General features: G+C 40.2%; 1 protein-coding gene across 5 annotated transcripts in view; it reads right to left on the minus strand.

Annotated features, from left to right (window-relative positions):
- PALM2AKAP2 (PALM2 and AKAP2 fusion) overlaps nt 1–19632 on the minus strand; it is a 248699-nt gene that overhangs the window by 182512 nt on the left and 46555 nt on the right. For all 5 annotated transcript variants that reach the window (XM_048932439.1, XM_048932438.1, XM_048932435.1 and 2 more), the window contains exon 3: nt 7798–7928. In XM_048932439.1, coding sequence (XP_048788396.1) covers nt 7798–7928 — 131 coding nt within the window. The remainder of the gene's footprint in view (nt 1–7797; nt 7929–19632) is intronic.

Here is a 19632-nt window from a genome sequence, read left to right on the forward strand (position 1 = left end):
GCAGGGCCGTACCAACTCTGCAGAACTGCGTGCTACGTGCTGAGAGCCAGGAACAAGAACAGGGCAGGGCCTGGACTAAGCAAACTGATGATGCTCCAGATATATAAATTATTAAGTAGTTATTAATGACTATTTGCATCACAGCAGTGCACATTGGTTCTGTAGAGGATGCCTGTGTGGGAAGGAGCATTAGGGCTTAAAATCCACCCATTGTACTTGAGATGCTTATCTGAGGCAGCTGTGCTGGGGGAACAGATGGGCTTACACAGGCTGTGAAGTGAGGTTCTTTCCTCACTGAGTGAATAAGGAGGTGGTGATGTAAATGGAGATGTCTTATTTAAACCCTGCTGTCACACAGATTAAGTCCAAGTCTTTGGAGAAGGGAGTTACTGAGGGCCAAAGCCATAGTATGTCTTCCCTAGCCCTGTGAGCACATCTGTGTGAGAGCATGTGTATGTTGTATGTCCTGGCCTTGCCATACACAGCACATAAAAGGAGGTTTGGCAGTGCAAAAGAAAACAAAAGGAAGTTCTCCATTTTAAGCTGAACACAGACTAAATAGTCGCTGTGAAGTACCAACACAGAATCAGCTGGGGGCTGCTGCCTAACCCTGTGCCTGCTCTTTGTAAAGGACACTGCAGCTTTCTCATCTTTTTCACAACTGTTCATGCATATGTATGAACAGTTGCATGAACCTCATGCAAACATGTCTTTCTGATACAGAACTAACTTGATTTTGGTACTTTCCAGACTCTAAGAGTGTTACAGACTTCTTGCTAACTGTCTTGAAGGAGCTCTTGAGCTAAGCTGCAATACGAGAAAGCCGACCAGTTACCAAGTCCAGAAAAGATAAATCTAATCCTAACAAGGAAAGAAATGGAAGCTAGTCTCTTTTGTTTTATTCAGGGAAACAATCCCACATGATCTATGATAAAGATTTATTTCAGATATAATGAAGTCAACAATTTCTACATTTTATGCTATTGTAAATTTACTACTTACAGAAGTCTGGTTGTGTACAGAACCTGTCAGTTCTACTAGACTTAACAGAGGCATGAAAATCTTAGATGTCTTTGCACATGGAAGAAGTGTGGTGATGCAATACATATGGTAAATAAATGAAGAGACTTCCTAATCTATGACATACAGACATGGATAAAGTGTTAGAAACATATGAACTGGAAATTCCTTGATATGCAGTGATGGATGTTTGGAATTTTTTCTATGTCTTTTCTTCTGCTAGATTAGATACATGGGTGTCTTTATTGAGGTTCATATTTGAGGAAAGCAGACATAGCTGGAGTGGTGGGAGTCTGTGCTCATTGAACAGTCAGTCTTTCTGCCTGCTTCATGAAAGGCACAGGCACTAAATAATTACAAATTATCTACTAGTGTGATATTGCTACATTCACATTCAGGTAACCAGCACTTAAATAACTGTTACAGATTCAGCATGCCACTCTGCTATTTTAAGTATAAGCTGAGTTTCAGATTCAAAGCAATAAGCTGTGTTACTATTTTGCATGTATGTGTGTGTGTGTTTTTGTTTCATTTTGTTTTGTTTTGAATTGTCTTTGCCACCCAGCAACTCTTAATTTCTCTTCTGAGATCATCCTGCAAATTGTAAGGAATTCTCTAATTCTACTGCCAAATAGGTTCCTTCAGAAATCTGAGACCTCCTGTTGTTGAAGTTTTAGCCTGGCTTTGTTTTATTCTCTATTTTCCTAAGAAATGTATCACATGTGAAAAACACCAAGCAAAAGCTTTGTGGGCAGTGAAGGATGTGCTGTTTTGGAAACCATGGTTCCTAGGAGTTACTGAAATGGGAATCTGTGCATCTTCAGCATACAAACTCTGATATCAATCAGACTTGGTGGAGAACCAGACATAAGGGGTTGGGACAAAAAAGCTGCTCCTATCCAGAAAGCTTGATCTTCCCTCATAAGCAGAACAGAATTTGAAGAGACTGCCTGGAGATGAGACACTTTTGTTATTTCATTCCTGGGGAGCTCTCCAGTGCAACTGTTCACACAGGCAGTGTGCAGAGGCAGGCCAAAGGCCAGTTAATGAGCTACATCTGGCATTTTAGTTAAACCCCAAAGTACTGAATAAACAATGTTCTCCCTACAACTGAAGTTTTGCTCCAGCTGCTGTCAATGTGGAAGCTGCAAACATTTATGCTCATGTGGATCGTGGACTGGGGGACACACTGTTCTCTGCAGCAGCACACTAATCTGCAACTGTTCATATCCCCCTGGAGTCTGACTGCAGGGAGATCAATCAGATCTTTCCAAGAAGTACATTATGCCTCCTCATGTTCTGGCTTCCACCTCCAGCTCTCAGGAAGGTCTGAGCAGCTGGTTCTGACATCAGATGATCCCTCTTTTGAAGGTCCCTCTTTTGAAGGTGTGCCCTCAGGTTTGTCTTACACACACTGTCTTTCTCTCTGCCACAAAAAGTCTATTAGTATCAGTCTCGAGAGATACATAATTACAGCCGCAGTTCCCAGGTGGGGCACGCTTCCCTTTTATCTTAGGAAAAAAGCAGGAGAGAAGCCCTGCCCTCTGAAGGAAATGAAGGAATGGATACCAGGAGGATATAAACTGGCAAAGCTGCAGCAGCGATTATAAGCTCAGCTGAACCCTATGCCTGTATGTGCTGGAATCTGCAATAAGAAGGAATTTCAGTGTAGATGTGAACTAAAGCCACAGTTCTGTGATATACTCCTAGTCTGTTAGAAACAAAGAAAAACAGGTTGCCTATGGAAGCTGTGGATTCTCCCTCCTTTGAGGTGTTCAAGCTCAGGCTGGATGGGGCTTTGAGTCAGTCTGGTCTAGTGGTGGGCATCCCTGCCTGTAGTAGGGGTTGGAACTAGATGATCTTAAAGGACCCTTCAAATGCAGAGAATTCTGTGATTCCAATATGTACATTAAGAAAACAAACAAAAATAAAAACAAAAACCCTGCCTCTCGAATCAAGGTTTCTCTTCCCAGAGTCTAGCTCATCCTCTCAGTTAATACTCACATTTGAGCACCTACCAAGAAAGATTCCAGCGTAAGGAAAGAATAATTCTGCCAGTTTTGTTAAGATATGCTCCCATTTGGCTCTCTGAGATATAAGCTGCTGGGCTGGTGGCAGTTTCAGCTTGGATGCACCACTTGCCCACACCAGCAAGTCACCAGCAACCAGTAAGAAAATGTTTTCCCTAAGAAAGAGCTTGTAACCAATGGACTAAAGCACAGACCTTCCTCTGCTACACTGGCATGTAGAAGATCTACAGGGGGCTCCTTCTTCACAAAGGATCACTGTACAGAACTCTTCTCTTGGAGCTGCTACAGCCATGGTTTACTACCAGCATGCATTTGGATGAAGCACTCCACCAACCCATGGAGTGTTTTCAAACACTCTGGAACTGCGTATGCAATATGCTGCTTTACTGATGGTTTAGCTCTATGAGTTTCTTTTCTCCAGCAGTTTGACAGGTCCATTCCTGGTGCCTCAGACTGGTATCTACTCTTAAATGAGGAGACGTGCTCTCGCAAAGCATTTCATGTTAGTGTGTTAGACGAAAGTTTTAGAGCAATGAAAACTCCACACCTTTTGTAGTAAACACAGGCCGCCAGCACATACTATAATGTAATCTAGTAAAACAAAATAGTTTTGGGAACCTTTCAAATGCTGTGAGGGAACAGCAGGCTGTGGGTGGGCTGCTCTGCTCTATGAATTCTGCCTGTTAATACCCAGATGTCGAATGCCAACTTTCCATTCACTGCTGCAAAATAACAGACTGTCATGCAGTAAAAATAGTCATGGGAGGCATGCAATACATTCCAGTGCCTGTTTCATCTACAACACACCACTGAGAATGTGTCTGTGTAAGTTCACTGGGCATCTATGTTACTACTATCCCCAAAAACAGGTTTTATGTCCATGACTGAAAAAATGTCCATGAGTGAAAATTTATGTCCATGACTGAAAATTTGGATGTGGTGCTCAGGGATGTGTTTAGTGGAGGGTTGTTAGAGTAGTATAGTTAGGTTGCAGTTGGGCTTCATGATCTTGAAGGTTTGTTCCAACCTGAGCAATTCTGTGATTATATGATTCTATGTGGAAGAACTTAAAAATTGTGGGGGTACAGAGCACTGGAACAGGCTACCCAGAGAGGTTGTGGAGCCTCCTTCTTTGGAGATATTCAGGACATGCCTGGGCATTTTCCTGTGTGACATACTGTAGGGAACCTGCTTTAGCAGGAGATTTGAGTGGAGAATCTCCAGAGGTCCCTTCAAATCCCTATTTGTATGATTTTGTGATTCTGTGATGAAAGGAAGGGAAAGTGGTTCTTGTTCGCTTGTTGTTCCTTTGGTAGCATTAATTCAAAATCTAATGCAACTGCAGAAAGCAGAAGATAACTTTGTCACTGTGCAACAATGGGAAAGAAACAAAGGACTGTCTACTTTCCTCTAATGCTGACCCAGGTTCTTTGAGAGAACAGAGAAAACTAGATTAGTTTCAGAACTTCTCTGTGACTCAGGACACTATATAACAATAGATATTTCAAGTAAATTTCTGGCTCTGATCTACCATTTATATAACAGTACCACCTATCTTGCAGCCAGGTTTCATGCACTTGATGCTGCAGTAATTCCTTTCCCCTTACTTTTCATTTAAGACTCAACCAATATAAGGAATAGGGATCTAGTTTTCCTGTAAAGTCCACTAGCCATACCAGTTGAAAAAAAGGAAGAAAGCAGGAGAGATTCAGCATTTTCTCATGAAGCAGCACAAGACTTACTCTGATGACTCAAGTTGGTCAAGCATGAATGCCAGAAGTACAGAACAAACCTTGTTTCAGTGCTGCTTATTCTTCTATTCTCACTTTGAATTGTTGGGTACGAATACTGCTCCTAGTGTACATATCCTTCAAAATTCTAAAAGTAAAGAGCTAATCGTAATTATCAATGGATCATTATCTGAATCCACTAACAGATATTTCCTGTGACTACATCTTAATCTTTTACTTTTGAACTTGTACCTTCATCTTGCACTTCCGTATACACTTGCAAGTAATCAACAGCATAACTGCATGATATAATTTCACTATTTGTATCAAGTTCTTCACTATGGGCTATTCTGGTTTATTTCTGTTTGATACGGTGCTGGCGTTTTTTTCTGTCACGTGTTATGAAGAAATGCTGAATAATGGAGACCTTCTTCTTCTAAACACTTTTACAGATGGGGAAACTCATTAAATCATTACACTTACTTCTGTAAGTTTACTCATATGTGCATATTCTTGCAGGCTCCAAGCCAAAGTATGTGCTTTTTCATATCATGATAACAGGAAAGTCTAATAAACAAACAGCAGTCTGTACATTCATGCATTTTTGCTGCCCCAGTTAAAATAAAACAGCTACCAAACAGAGGAGAACTGGCTACGTTAGCTTAAGACTAAACATTAAAAGCATGTGTATATCCAATAGAAGATTATTTTTTTTAGTACACAAGTCACATAAAATGAGCCAGAAAAAGCAGAACTGGACCGAATCATCCCTGCTGTGTTCAAGGCCCTGAAGTCCATATACAAATCCATAGCCAGTTCTACTGTTGCCCTAAGGTAGAGATACTTGGTACTTCCAGATAACTCAGTCCTACGTGGGTGTGTGTCCTCACTGCTGAATGTTACTCTGTCTTCAAACACATTCAGTTTTCTACTCTAAGTATTGCAGCTCACTCAGCTTAGCAGACCTAGTGTTTATAGTTTATCATATAAAGATAGATATTTCTCCTGTGCCATTGATGTTTGTCTAGCAAACTCAGAGATGTGAGAAAGGCTTTCTAAGGGGAAATTGTGCTCTCTGAGATCAGGATGGGTTGCACTTCTTCAAGAGGAAGGGAGTTCCCCTCTGTTAAAGCAGGGCATGGTTGCTGGTGACCAGAAGAAGATGGACATTGAGAACTTCAATGAGAAAGTTTCACACTGCTCTTAGAGCAAGTGCAAAAATTTTGCATCATTTCCAGAAGAGACAAACCCTAAATGTGTTGTGCAAGAAGCAAGCAAATGCTTTCAGGATGAGTTAATTCTGCCTCAGCCCTCCAGATAACATACCTGACATATTACATCTCCTGCTGGCCTTTTCTTTCTCAGCTTATCTTGATGGTTTGTGTTTCAAAGGGTCATGTTGTCACAGATGTACACAGGAATTAAATTAATGACTTGAATTTCTACTGTCCTGCCTCCGAAGTTCAGGTGTAGTACTGTGTTATCAAAATCAAAATAGATTTTTCTTTCTTTGGAGTTCCCTTGGAAAGATGTCGGGAAATTTCAGCTTGCTAGCAAGGCTGTCAAACAAATGTCCTTTCAAATTAGTGGTAACATGCTGACCTGTCATTTGTGGCCATGGCTGAAGGGAGCTCCATTACTTCCAAATATTTAATGATTTCATTTCATGGTTGCGGTTAAAGAATATAAAAACACAAACCACATGGACAAGGGTTTTGCTTTATTTCCTATTCTTTCAATTAATGAAGCAAGGCTTATAAGCACACAAGTTTCATTGCCTTCAGTGGTGGTATTCATATAGGTGAAATTAAGTTCATGCTGAAGCGTTCTGTTGGATGGGGTCAGAATACTTAGCACTTTGAAGCATTCACCACTAGATGAAATATGTATTATCCTACTTACTTTTGAACTTCAGTTTATGTATTCTCCCCATCTACTGCATTAATTTATGGAGTAAAGGATCAGGCAGTGTATGAAACTTAAAAAAAAAAAACACTCTTGCCTTATATTACTACAGATATAAAAGAATGATGCACATGCTCAGTATAAATTAATATTAGTAACAAGAGGGAGACTAGTAATATGAGTCAATTCTCACAGTCCTGCTAATACATTACTTCCACAGTGTCTTACAAACTCAGCATGGATCTGCTTGTTTATATCCTTAGAGAACAGCTGCAGGAATTTCTCCAAGAAATCTCACAAGAAACCTGGCATAAGCAAACAAAATTGACTAGATTCTAGTCTAATACTTCAACCTTTGGACTGCTGGTCTTACTTCTTTCTTTTCTCACCTGCATGTTTCAGCTGGTAGATTTGTAGAATTGCAGCACCAAATCTGACCAACTTTCTACAAGTATTCTGCTAGCTGAAAAAAACTCTAAATTCACACTGCCTAACTGTCAAAAGGAGCAATTCTAGAATTAGTTTTGTGAGGGATAAGACCATTTTCCTTAACAGCTTTACGACCCACTGTTTGGAGTAAAATAGGGAAACACACACACACACATTTAGAAAGAACAAACATTAATTTAGAGTGCAATGGTGAACTGATAAAAGGAAGAAATTCTAAAGCCCAGGCCTTGCTTAAGGAAGTTGTAGATACTTGATCTGATGATGGCATCTGCTGTTGCATTTTGAAAAGTCATTTGCACAAAAGAAAAGTGAGTGCAAAAGAGTGCCACCACTCTTTGGCTGCAGGAGGTGCAAAGCAATGGAGAATCTCACAAGTGTTGACTGAGTCATACAACTGCATCTGAAGGGGGAACTTAGCCCTCTTTTTAGCTCCCTCATGAAAAATATCCGAGTCCATTCAATGCAGATACTGCTATAGCTCTAGTTTGCTAATTGTGGGTGTCTGGGAGAATACATTTTGGGCTGTCTGTCTGCCTGTCTCTTACAGCGTCCCTAGGCAGATATTGTCAGTTGCCACCAGAGAAGGGGATGGAGACATGAGTTAGGGATATTTCTATTAACAGGAGAGACTATTATGCAAAACAAAGGGAAACAGTCTCTACCTGTGTATATTTTCTTCCAGCTTTTTCACCTTCAGCTCATCCTCTTCTGACTGCTTCCTTCTGGCTTCTTCTTCCTCTGCAGAGCCAGCAGGAATTCCCTGCAGGAGCCATTTTTCACGAAGAGCTTTTGACTATCAGGAAGAAAAACAAAAGCTTTAGCAACAGATAGGAAAAAAACTATCTTAAGACTGAGAAGGAGCTACATCTGATCTGAATTTTAGGTTACTTCCATTGAATTACAGGCAACTGCTTTGAGCAGTGGATTTTGGGGAGTCTGTTAGACGCTTACACAAATTTAGCAGTATTGGTTTTTGCAGCATATATTGTGTTTATCATCAATTCCTTAATTTGAAATTATTTTTTGTTCCTAATAGAAACAAGAGTTTAATCCACCAAAAAAAGTCATTGAAAAAAACCTTAGATCTCTCACAGGTGATAAAGCATGCACTGGAAAGACTAAACTCACAGACATCTTAGAGCTTAAAAAAAAAACAAAAAAAAACAAAGAGTTTATGTTATAAGTGTAGTGCATTTCATGAAAGGTAAAATCACTCTATTACTAAATGAATCAAACTTTTTTTTTTCTATTTATATGACAGATCTCTGTATATTTACTTACATGCATACAGACACACAACATGTAAATCTATATATTCAAGCAAGCACACACGTTATCTTTCAGCCAAAAACTGATTAAAATAAACAAATACAAGTCTTTCAGAAAGAGTGGGTATACAAGGATGCAGCGCTGCCACAGAAAATAATGATAACTTATACCCTAGAAAAGAATTCTGGGGAATTTTGCTGTGGTTTTCTACACAAAAACATGGCAACAACCTCTCCTAGCCACTGTGTGGTCCAGCTGTGGCTCACCCCCAGGAAGATCTGCCGTGGACTTGCACTGCTGCCAAGCAATCCTTTCAGCAGCTCATCAGTCTGCGTGTCTTGGCCAAATCCATCCCAGGGGATGCTGACAGGACATGGCCTCATAGGGTTCACTTGGTGAAAGAAAAATCAACAGCCCAAAGCCATGCTGGGCTGTGGGCCTTGGCAAGAGGGGAATGAAGAGGTGGAAACATTGGTCAGCCAGGGAACTGACAAACTAACCTTTCCTTAGCCAGAGAGGGGAGCCTTGATTCTGAATTTCCAAAGCGGTTAGAAATGCTTGCTCAGGAAGCATGTGAAAGTGTCCATCCTCTCCAGAGAAGTGAAAAAAACAAATCTTCAGTTCAAAGAAATCAAAATTTATACACTGCTTGAATGTACACTGTCAGTCTTTTCAATGAGGGATTTGTAGCTGGAAGAGAATCTGATTTTTGCAAACTGAGTATAAAGAGAATACGCTCACCACCAAAAGTAGGCTTCAAACCCAGCCCAAAATAGAAAGCTTTTTGACATGAGAGACTCAGCTTAGTTAGTTTTTCAGTGTATATATAGGCGTAGCATCTATGCACAAGCTATTTTTGTCTCTGCATGGCCTATTTGACATCAAGCAGTTACATTTTAATAAGGCAGCAGACACAGAGCAAAGCAAAAGACAAGTGGATAAGTCTGTTCTACTCATAGTTGCTGTGGTCTTTGAGGTGTTCATAAGACATTAAGGACATTTACTTTCAGCCATGGCTTCTGCATTTCATTAGTCCTTTTGCTGTCACTATCACCCACTAGTGCTTCCGACTGTCTCTTGTGGACTGGTAGGAGTTCATCATCTCCTCCAGCCCTATGGCACTACTGAATTGTCCTCTCTCTGGAGAGGACCCCTAGAAAAACACACAATCAGAGTACAATAGCCAAAGAGGGATTTGCAGGTCATGACTTCACATCTTTTGTGTGCTACACATTTAAAAACTTGGGCTTATCTTTTGCATTTAAGAGGTCTTCACAGCACAGCTCAGAGGGGTATCTTCTGCAGTACATCGAGTCCATACAGTATGAAAGCTGATCTCTCCTTAGAAATTGTATGTCTTTTCTTTAAAATGGAATGCGGCATGCAGAAATTTCTTGCTGCGTGTATCTTTTGCATGCAGACGCAGAAATGTGTTTGCTGCATGTGTTGTACCCAGCTCTGGCCTCAAATCTGATACTTCGTGTAATGCTCTGCTGGAGAAAAGCTCCATATTCTAATGATCAAACTCTGAAAATGAAGGCAGCCTTCTCTCTTTTAAACCCCTTGTAGATATGGCTCCAGAAGTCCTAAAAAGGCCTTTGGTAAAGTGCTGTTTGGACAGATCAAGAGATATTTAGCTTCCAGTCACTCGTCATTTACTATAGGAGGATAGATGAAATTCAGGCTTTTTTCAGTGTTCTTTCACAGAATTTGCATGATGACGTTCAGCCAGGAGAGGCCAGTCTCCTCAGTACAAACACTGTGTACCAAGAAAGATATTTTCTGCAGATTTCCTTTTGGCCTTTGTTTATGTGAAACATATGAGCTACAAACTCACATGATTTCTTTCTCCCAGAAGCCTCTTTTTTTGACCTATTAATAGCATGCATTTGAAACTGGAAAGCATCAATGGGATTTTATAAAGACATATTTAGAGACAAGAATCCTATGAAAATCCTCTTGGGTGAAATGTCAGCATATTTTATCTAAACCAGAAAAACTGGTAGCTTTGATGTTTTTGGCACCCCTTTGTAAGGTGAAAATGAAGGCAATCATTAAATACTTTGCTGAAGAGTCCAGACAAGAAGACTCTGTGAAATTGAAACATTTATGAGGACTACTTCCTAAAATTCAGAGAATCTATTTGCCAGTAAGATGAAGTTACATGTATTTATACACCCACTGCAAACACAACAGACAAACATGCAGGCACACATTGTGGCACTATGCACAACAGCTTTGCTGGCTATGGGATCTATTCTTCTCTGCCAGATCCTTGGCATGACACTCAAGCAGTAGATTGAACTGGAAAAATCTCTCACCTCCTTCAAGCAAACATTTTCCAGGCCATTTTCATGAGAAACCTGGAAGGAAGGCTTTGGCACATCTGAAGTGACCAAGAGCAAACAAGGCAGAAGAGGGAGGTGGTGATACCTCTGTGCGGGATGCTTTGACACACCTCTTGTGTACCAGTCCTGTGAGGCAGTCAGCATTGAAGCTGACATGCCAGATGCAGGACAGAACCAGATGTGTTTGGAAAGAAAAGATGCTTCACTGCCATCTGTCCTTCACAGCTATGAAATCTGGATTACATATCTTCAAAATTTCTTGCAAAACTTACCCCAGAAAAAAGAGGTGTTCCCCAGTTCTGCTAAACAGAGAACACTAGTGTGAGAATAGAGCCTGAAGTCAGCTTGCCATCTGAGTTACCCCTAGCTAACAATATTGTGTTAGCAATGTTATACTTTATTAACAGTCTGTAATTAAAGCAGTCACATGCTAGTATATCAGCATTGCTCTTCCATCATTATCTGATACGTGCCTTAACTCTCTGCTACATCTTGGAACTTCTCTATGCACCTGTGTTGTGCTGTATAGTTAGACATTGCTGAAAGGGAAAGCACTGCAAGAGCAGGCAGTTATACCACTGCAAATATACAGGCATTTCTACAGCTTGTCCCACTAATGGAATGTGAATATGCTCTACTATCAGAAAGCAACATTTCACTGGTACAGCAATCAGCTATGCTATGTACAGTTGGGTATAACTATTCCTTCGTTTACTGAGAGAGTACAATTTCTTCAGGGCTAAATCCTTCAGCAGAAATTAAATCATGCCATTAAAAAGGCTCTCTACTACTGAAGTGGAAAGGGCACTGGGACAGCACTGCACTAGGTCACCGCAGCTCTCAGGTGATTTGGTTTTTCTGCACACAGGGAGATGGCAGAGATACCCAGCAGCTTTGTGTTTATTTTGAAAGCAGAGAAAAGCAGAGCAAATTTTCCTCACTGTGCTATAATAAAAAAATGTAAACAGGTCACAATTCCGTGAACAAATTGTGGAGTGAACAGAAATAAGTGAATAGATTTTGGAGAGAACAGAAAGAAGCTGTTGCCAATGTTGGAATGTGTCAGCCACAGATGCAGCGCTCAGCTCCCTTATGTGCACTAAATTCCAGTTTCATACTTCAGGACAGTAAAACCCAAGGGCTTTATGTTGTTTACATTTAGTACTGTCAAGGAAATAAAGCATAATGCCTTCAATGAAAGCAGTAGAATTGCTGTACTGAAAAAAAAAATTCTTTACTTTCAATGTTGCATTTTACTTTAATATTGCATAAAACTATTGAGAGACAATTTAGTATAACAAATAAATCCTTTTATCCTCACTTCCATTCACTGATATGCCACCAAAGGACCTTAAGAGTCATCTGTGGATTGCCCCAGCTGATGATCAATTCAACCCATCAGTCTTGCTGATTTTGTACCTCTGTTGATAGACATTGTTCATAAAGAAAAACACATTTCTAGTCCCACACAATTGCAGTGTATTCACCTGATGCCCAGAGGCATTTGCCAGGTTTTCCATTTGACATTCTGTGATAACATAAAGATAGTTGATGCTGTGCTGCTGCATTTTGAGGTCTTTTTCTTCTCTTTCCTTTTCACTTTTCTTATTTACAAATGTCTATAGGAACAATCACTGCCTCTCCTTGAGAGAAGTGCTTGCTGAAGTGCTTCCTATTGCAGCTCAGTAAATTTTCAAGGAAGCTGATAATCTCAAAAAGAAGTAAATATCAAAAGTTGGCCGAAGACAGCCTCCTACAGTAAATATGCCTAATCTGGAGAAACACTGTCAGATTTGGACGATTCAGGATACTGATGCATTTTCTGTGCTGCAGAACAGGGGCAATACTGATCCCTGGTGTAATTGTATTGAAATCAGTAGTGCTACATTAAAGATGATATTACTGAAATCTTTGCCAAATTGAAATGCTAACAAAAATGTTTGGATTTTGATGTTTGACGATTGCTAAGCATTAACAATACAGTGCTGGGATCGAAGTGATTTCTCCCCTGCATGGATTCAGTTTTTCTACTCTACCAAAATATGGATGCGGGGGTCTGGTTCCTCACATTTTCAAATCCGTGTGTATCTCATTGTCTAGTGAAAGACAATGCAACAAACCTTCCCCTCCATCTGGCAGCATGATAGTGATGGCAAATATGTCCCAATTTTTACAAAAGCATCTCAAATGTGTTTCTGAGTGATGCTGTATTTTTTCACTTTCTGGTGGCTGATGTCCAGACTGATGAAGACTTTCTATACATTGTGTATCAGCAAAGGAGAATCTGTTTGCAGTATAAAGATGAGATATGGTTTTCAGCTTTGCTGTGAGATGGATGCATCCATACATGTTGTGACTGGATCAGAACAGGAAGCAGTCTCCAGCTCACTGAGGTGATCTCGGAGACAGCATTCTGCTTAACTGCTAAAAATTCTGTTGTCTTTCCCATCACCTAAGATGCTTGTTATGACCCAAGGAACATGTCTGCATAATACAGTGGTATAATGGAAACACTGTCCAGGCTAGGGAATGAAGTCATGCTGAAAAACTTGTCAGCTTGATCATAGTCTTGACCTCAGCCAGAATATCACAGTTAGGATAGGTATAATTCAACAACAACAACAACAACAAAAGAAATAGATGGTGGAGCTTAACCAGCTCATTAAGAAATATTCTATCCATAAATAGATGGAATATTCTATGTAGAGTTCAAGATTTTACTGAGCAAAAATTTCTTTGAAATATTTTGAGGAATTGATGTCTCAACAAATATTTTTGAGAAACACATATTCTGACAAAGAGTCACAGACATTTTCCAGCAGTCCTTTAATGTGCGTTCAGAAGGTGTGTGCCACTGTACTGTCCACAGCTCATCCCCTGCTTTTGCCTTGGTGAGAGGCACAGCAATCTGCAGAAAAGTTGTGCCTGGAGCATGGTGCTGGATGAGCGAAAATGTGTGATTGCCATGACTATGATAAGTGCTACCTGGAATCACTGTAGCTGGAAGACACTGAGGAGATAATCTGCCTTCAGTTGTTGGCTGCTGCTAGTAATTTGACAGCCCTTCAGCTCCCCTGAGTCTTTATGTTTTCCTTTCTTGAAGCAGCACTGTGGGTGGGAGAGCTATGAGCAGAGCAATATGGCTGCAGGAGTGGGTGGGAAATGTACAAGATACCTTAACTACCTTGTGCTCACTGGAATGGTCTAGAGCTCAGCCAGTGCCAATGGTAGGGTATGGGGACCACGCTTGCTGTGGCATGGGGAACATGGCATGGGGAACACACATCTCACAGGCTGTCAGAGGGATGGGTGTGCCCACAACTGCGGCTCCCTCATGGAGATCACACTATTTAAAAACTCTCAGGAACAGAAAATGAAGCTGTACAGATTAGGCACTCCTTGGAAAGAAAAGGAGCCAATTGCTTTATGTTCCCAGTGTAAGCTTCCCATCCATTAGCAAGATTACCAGTGTAAATATTTTGTGTGTTTTGCTTTTAAATTGCTCAGGTCACATATTTTATTTAACTGTACACCAAGTCGACAGTTATTTCCATTCAAAGATGAAGAAGAAGAAATAAAACCCAAGCTCCCTTAGCTGAAGGGAAACCCACCACAGCAAGAGATGTTGTCAAGTCTGCATGAGAGAAGGTGAAAAGTTTGTGTCTCTTCTGCTCACATAACTCATCACTCATCACCCAATAATACATGGGTTAGCATCATGAACATGGAGTGATACAAGGAAATTTTTAAACATTCATTAAAGACTCAGATGATGCTGAGACGAAAACAACAGTAAGGTGAAACATGGGCTGAACATGAGTTCTTTTCTACATACACATATTTTTCATATTTCTGGGCTAACTAGAAGTTCTTCTTGAATTAGCAAGTGAAATAATCACAGTGATGCCTAAGCTGGACAGCTGGGATTTATTTTTCAGTGTCTTTGAGAAGTCTGCTTAAGTTTTCAGACTCCTTCAAGGTAGGATGATAACGATAGCTCTGCCCAATTATTCCACACTTCACTCAGGCATCAGTGAGCTGAACAGTTGCTCTAGGCACAGCGTGAAGACACATACTGATGAAGTGATATCAAAATGAGGGCACATGCAGTCCCAGGGTGGTGGCTCAACCTGGAAATGAATGGCCTAGGGAGGTCATGAGATCTTCATCGTGGGCAAGAGTCCAAATGCAATGAGATGGGAGCAACCTGATCCCATTGGTGAGGGTACATGGAGACCTCTAGGGTACGCTCACACATAAATCACCGCACCACTCCGTGAGAATTTCCTTATTTCTGAGGGAATTTTGCAGCCAGACTAACAAGCTGTATTAAGCTAGACCAAGGACACTGGACATGGTGCTGTTGCATGGAAATTGAATAAAACCTCTTTTACAAACATAAATACAAAAAGATTTTGATCACATTTTTATCTTTTAGTGTCACAAATTTAGATATGTTTTGGTTTTCTCTATAAGTACTCATTCAATGTTTTCAAAGGAAACAAAGAATGGTTTTGAGAGAAAATAAAATATAAAATATAAAATATAAAATAAACAAACAAGGAAAAAAATGACAAATCAAATTAACTTACTTTGGAATGGTTCACAAACTGAAAGTTTGAAAACTGGCCACCCTCTTTCCCCAAAACAAATTGTGTTTGCCACTTGTCGTCACTACTACACCACTACTGTCATCTTTACTGTTATATTCTGAAAGAATAGTTACCTCTCTGCGTTCAATCTGTCCTTGGCCCCAGTTTACCATTCCTTCCAATATACACTATCAGTCAAAAGAGAAAAAGAAAAGCTGTTTTCTAGGGCTCCTTTATTTTTTTCTCTCATCTTAAGAGTTCTTATATTGGTTGTTTTAGAAAGCTGAATTTGGGTCATGTGAATTCATTCTTGAGTGCCTATCAGCCATTAGGAGAAGCTGGCATCGAAGCAAGATGTAAACATCTTCAAGCTGCTTTGATACACTATGGCTGAAATGAAAACTGCTGGCGTGGCTATGACCCGCTCTGAGGACACTGCTCCTGGCCAAAACCCGAGTGCTAGTGTGGTGACTGCATGCGGATACATCCAGAATACCTGGATCTGAGGCCATTCCAGAATAACTCTTCCCCACTTTGAAGTACACCTCAACCAATCATTAATTTTTCCTAAATAAATGTGTTCTTAGAGGGATATACTGGCAAAAATACCATACATTCAGCTATGTGGCTGTGACATGCAAGCAAGAGAGAAAAGTGAGCATAAGCATTAACGCTTTCACAGTTTTATTGTTGGCAACTTGTTCAGTTTGTCTGGAGAAGCTGTTGCATTATGGTTAAAAGATTTTATTCGAGGATAAAAATGTTGCTTTCTGATTTCTTGAGAAGAAAGCACAGATTTTTGAAAGCCCTTCTTTCTGAAAGCTACTTCTTTGCAAGGATATCCTGCAGCTTAAATCCCTGTGAGCAATTCAGATATAGCAAGTGCCCCAGCTCCATAGGCTACACAGTCCTATTCCTCCTTCCTTTTTTGGCTAATGAATCTGGATTTCTTTTCTGGATGATAAAAGAAACATACAGACTCAGAGTGTCTCCTTTCTGAACCTGAATTCTCGTGGGAAGAGAGTCTCCAGGGGAGGAATGGTGCCATCACAAAGATGCTGATGCACAGAAGGGGCTTAACAAGGATCTCCTAAGCTCTGAAAATGGAAATTTCTCTCTGAATTAGTTTGCAGTTTCTCCATGCTCCAGAAACATGGTTGGAAAATGGAGCTGGCAGAAACTCCCAGCCTCACAGAAGTGCGGTGGGCTCCAGCATGTTAAATAAAGAGGGTCAGCCCAAGACTGCTATAGCACACTGCATACCAAAAAGGGTGCTCAACTACTGATAAGAACAGGGTCTGGAGGCTATTGCACTGACCCTGTAAAGTACAGAGTATGTTGATGGCACCATCAAACATTATTTTTTGTGCTTGGCTGAGCTAATATTCAGTTTAAGGGTTTATTTATTTGAAATTCATAGAAGAACTCATGATAAAGGAGTAGTAAAGCTCCCCCTTTTGCAGAAACTATCTCCCCTTTTCCACAACATTGTATTAATTTGTATATCCACATATATATGGATGGAAAGATCTACGTATATTCTCTGACTGCGGTTATTTTTAGACTAGAATAAATTGTGGCTAACAATAGAATTTTGAAATAAATTAAAATTCATTTTTAGATAAGGTAGTTTCAGTCTAAAACAATATCTTAACATAGTATCTATAACATAAAAAGACCTCCTCCTCCATCAATGTAAAGGTATAATTACATTATAGATTAAGTGTTCACAAACTGCACATTTTAAGAACTAGCTGTTAACAGAAATAGGTCCCTCATACTTACATCACTCCAGAAATAAAATAACTGTGGTAAATGGGCTTATTGTAACAGTAAAGCTGCAGCAGAGAAACCATTTTTCATTCAATTCGGAGGCTTTGTACTGTTTATTTTATTACCAGCTGCCACCAAACAGATCCACAGTAAACAGTTATTGAAATTCTGTTCATCTAACGATAGAGGCAGACAGATCTTGGAAGAACCTGTTCTGTCTTGGTGTTTATTTGAAATAGTGAACAGCTTCATCAGAACTGGTCCACTCCACTTTTACCTCGCTGAACCAATTCTTAAAAGCTGTTGGTTCTTGCAGGTTGAATTTTCAGTGAAAGTCATCAGCCAAGACCAAGTACTGGCTTCCTCAACTCAACTGGCTCAACTACATCATGTTGATAGATGCTGACTTTCATAAGGTGCCTTTTTTTTTTTTTTTTTTTTTTTTTAAATTTACAAAGCTGTTAACACTTCCAGTTCCTATAGACTTGGAAAGTATTCTGAAAAGGGTGGATTTTGTAGATCACCTCTTATTAGAGCAAGATGGCCTTTTCAGTCTCAAAAAAGTGGGCTTTAAAGTGCCTCTTTCTCTCCATTATCCACCACTAGTTCAATGAGGCATTTAATTGTAACTTAGACAAACACATGTCCTGCATTCAACAGAGCATGCAGAAGGCCCAGGAGCACCATGTGGACACCTTGCCCATAAAAGTGCCTAATTTCTAGAAACTCAGTCAAATGAGGAAATTCTGTCTTTAGAGTCTACACCACACCAGACTGTCTCCCATGTCAGGTTTACACATTTTAATAACTTAGAAATTCACATAAACTATTCATTTTGGAATAATATTTTTGCCCTGATGTCATCATCCACTAACCATTATCCTAATTCTCTAAAGACTTCATAAAATGCATTTCTAAAATCCTCATCCAGGTTTAAGGTGGATATTTGCTACCTCCACTGCTTGCTGGGCTCTTCTGCCTAGGACCAAAGGGGCAGTAGCTGCAGTTCAGCCATGTATGTAGCAAGGGAAAATGAATTAATGTGTAGTAGAGTAAGTCATCTTGCCAGAGGACTAATTGGCATCAGCAAATTGAACACTGTAGGCAATCTGGAATAAACAATTGCAATACATTATTTCTATTAGGTATTTTTCCTATGTGAACAAAATTGCCAGAAATGAGCACAACCCCTGCAGCTTTCAGATCCTTTATTAGGTAACCAAACATGCTATTTTACACAGTGTACTTTAAGTGCACTCTGGCAGCATACAAAAACAAACCAAATCCATTCAATTTGGGTACAAATATCTTAGGGTGAAATAAATCTGTTAGACTTTGCAGGATCAACCCAGATACTGCAGACACAGGATTAACCCAAATATTATTTTCAAAGGCTTCTCCACAGCTGATCTTAATGAACACTAATGTAAAGTCTTTAAACTCTACAATGACATTAACACCCTCATAGCATTTTAAGTAATACAGGGGCATTCCAGGCAACTCTATTCTTTTTGACCTGGATTTATATCTTGCTCTGTATTGGCCGCAACACTTACAATTCAGAAAATGAGCCATGCTTTACCTAACACTTCTGAAGGAAAATGGATGTCCTTATTTTAGGCAGAGATAGGTTGGAGGCAACATTACCAGAAGACGTGAAGCCGTTGCCAGCAGAAATTCAGACTGAGGCAAGGGAGAGCCCTGGGGAGTTGGGGAGGACAAACAGCTTCTCAAATGCTTGGCAGCCAACCACCATTTTGGCCAGCTCCCTGCTGTTTCCAATAAGCAACCACTGCACTGAACAAAGTACAACAAGAGAATGCAGTTTTATTTGATAAGCCTCCACGAAGAATGGGAAATAACCCTGGCCAGTGCCTCTTTCTCTCCCCTTTTTAAAAAAAGGTTTGGGGTAGCCACCCTCCCTCTATTTGCCTCAAACAGTTAGAGATGAATCCTGACATCCCAGTGATGATGCAGGCAGATTTTTGAGCAGGCCACCTCACTGTTGGCCACACACTTATACTCAGATGACAAGTGAAGACACTGAATGGAGGGGTTGAGGACCTCCTACCATATCTCAGTGCTCATCTTCACATTCAGGATTACAGACTTTAAATGGTAGATCAGGGCACAGACTTTTAAAACAGTAGATTCCTCAGCTGAGGAATATTGTTTTAAAAGTCTGTGCCCTGATCTACCATTTATTTCCTGTGTGATTATCACTTTTGCTTTAGGCTGTGAGCTAACTAATATAGAGATATAGATAATTTTCACAAGTATTAGTCAAGAAATCTGTGCAGACAGCCTGAACTGTGGCAAGTGGTAATCATCACAGCAGGACTGGAGCCAGCTCCAGCTGACCCTCCTGTACCACTATGAAGGGTTAGCTTTTCCCTGAGGAGGATGATAAAATGCAGTTTAGCAGCAGCTATATCACAAGAAATCAGATGAAGTAGAGCAGTTGCTGGAACTCGCTTCCCAAAGGGTTCTGCTTAAAGGATTTCATGAAAAGCAT

This window comes from Lagopus muta, chromosome Z (assembly GCF_023343835.1).
Source record: "Lagopus muta isolate bLagMut1 chromosome Z, bLagMut1 primary, whole genome shotgun sequence".
NCBI classification, from domain to species: Eukaryota; Metazoa; Chordata; class Aves; order Galliformes; family Phasianidae; genus Lagopus; species Lagopus muta.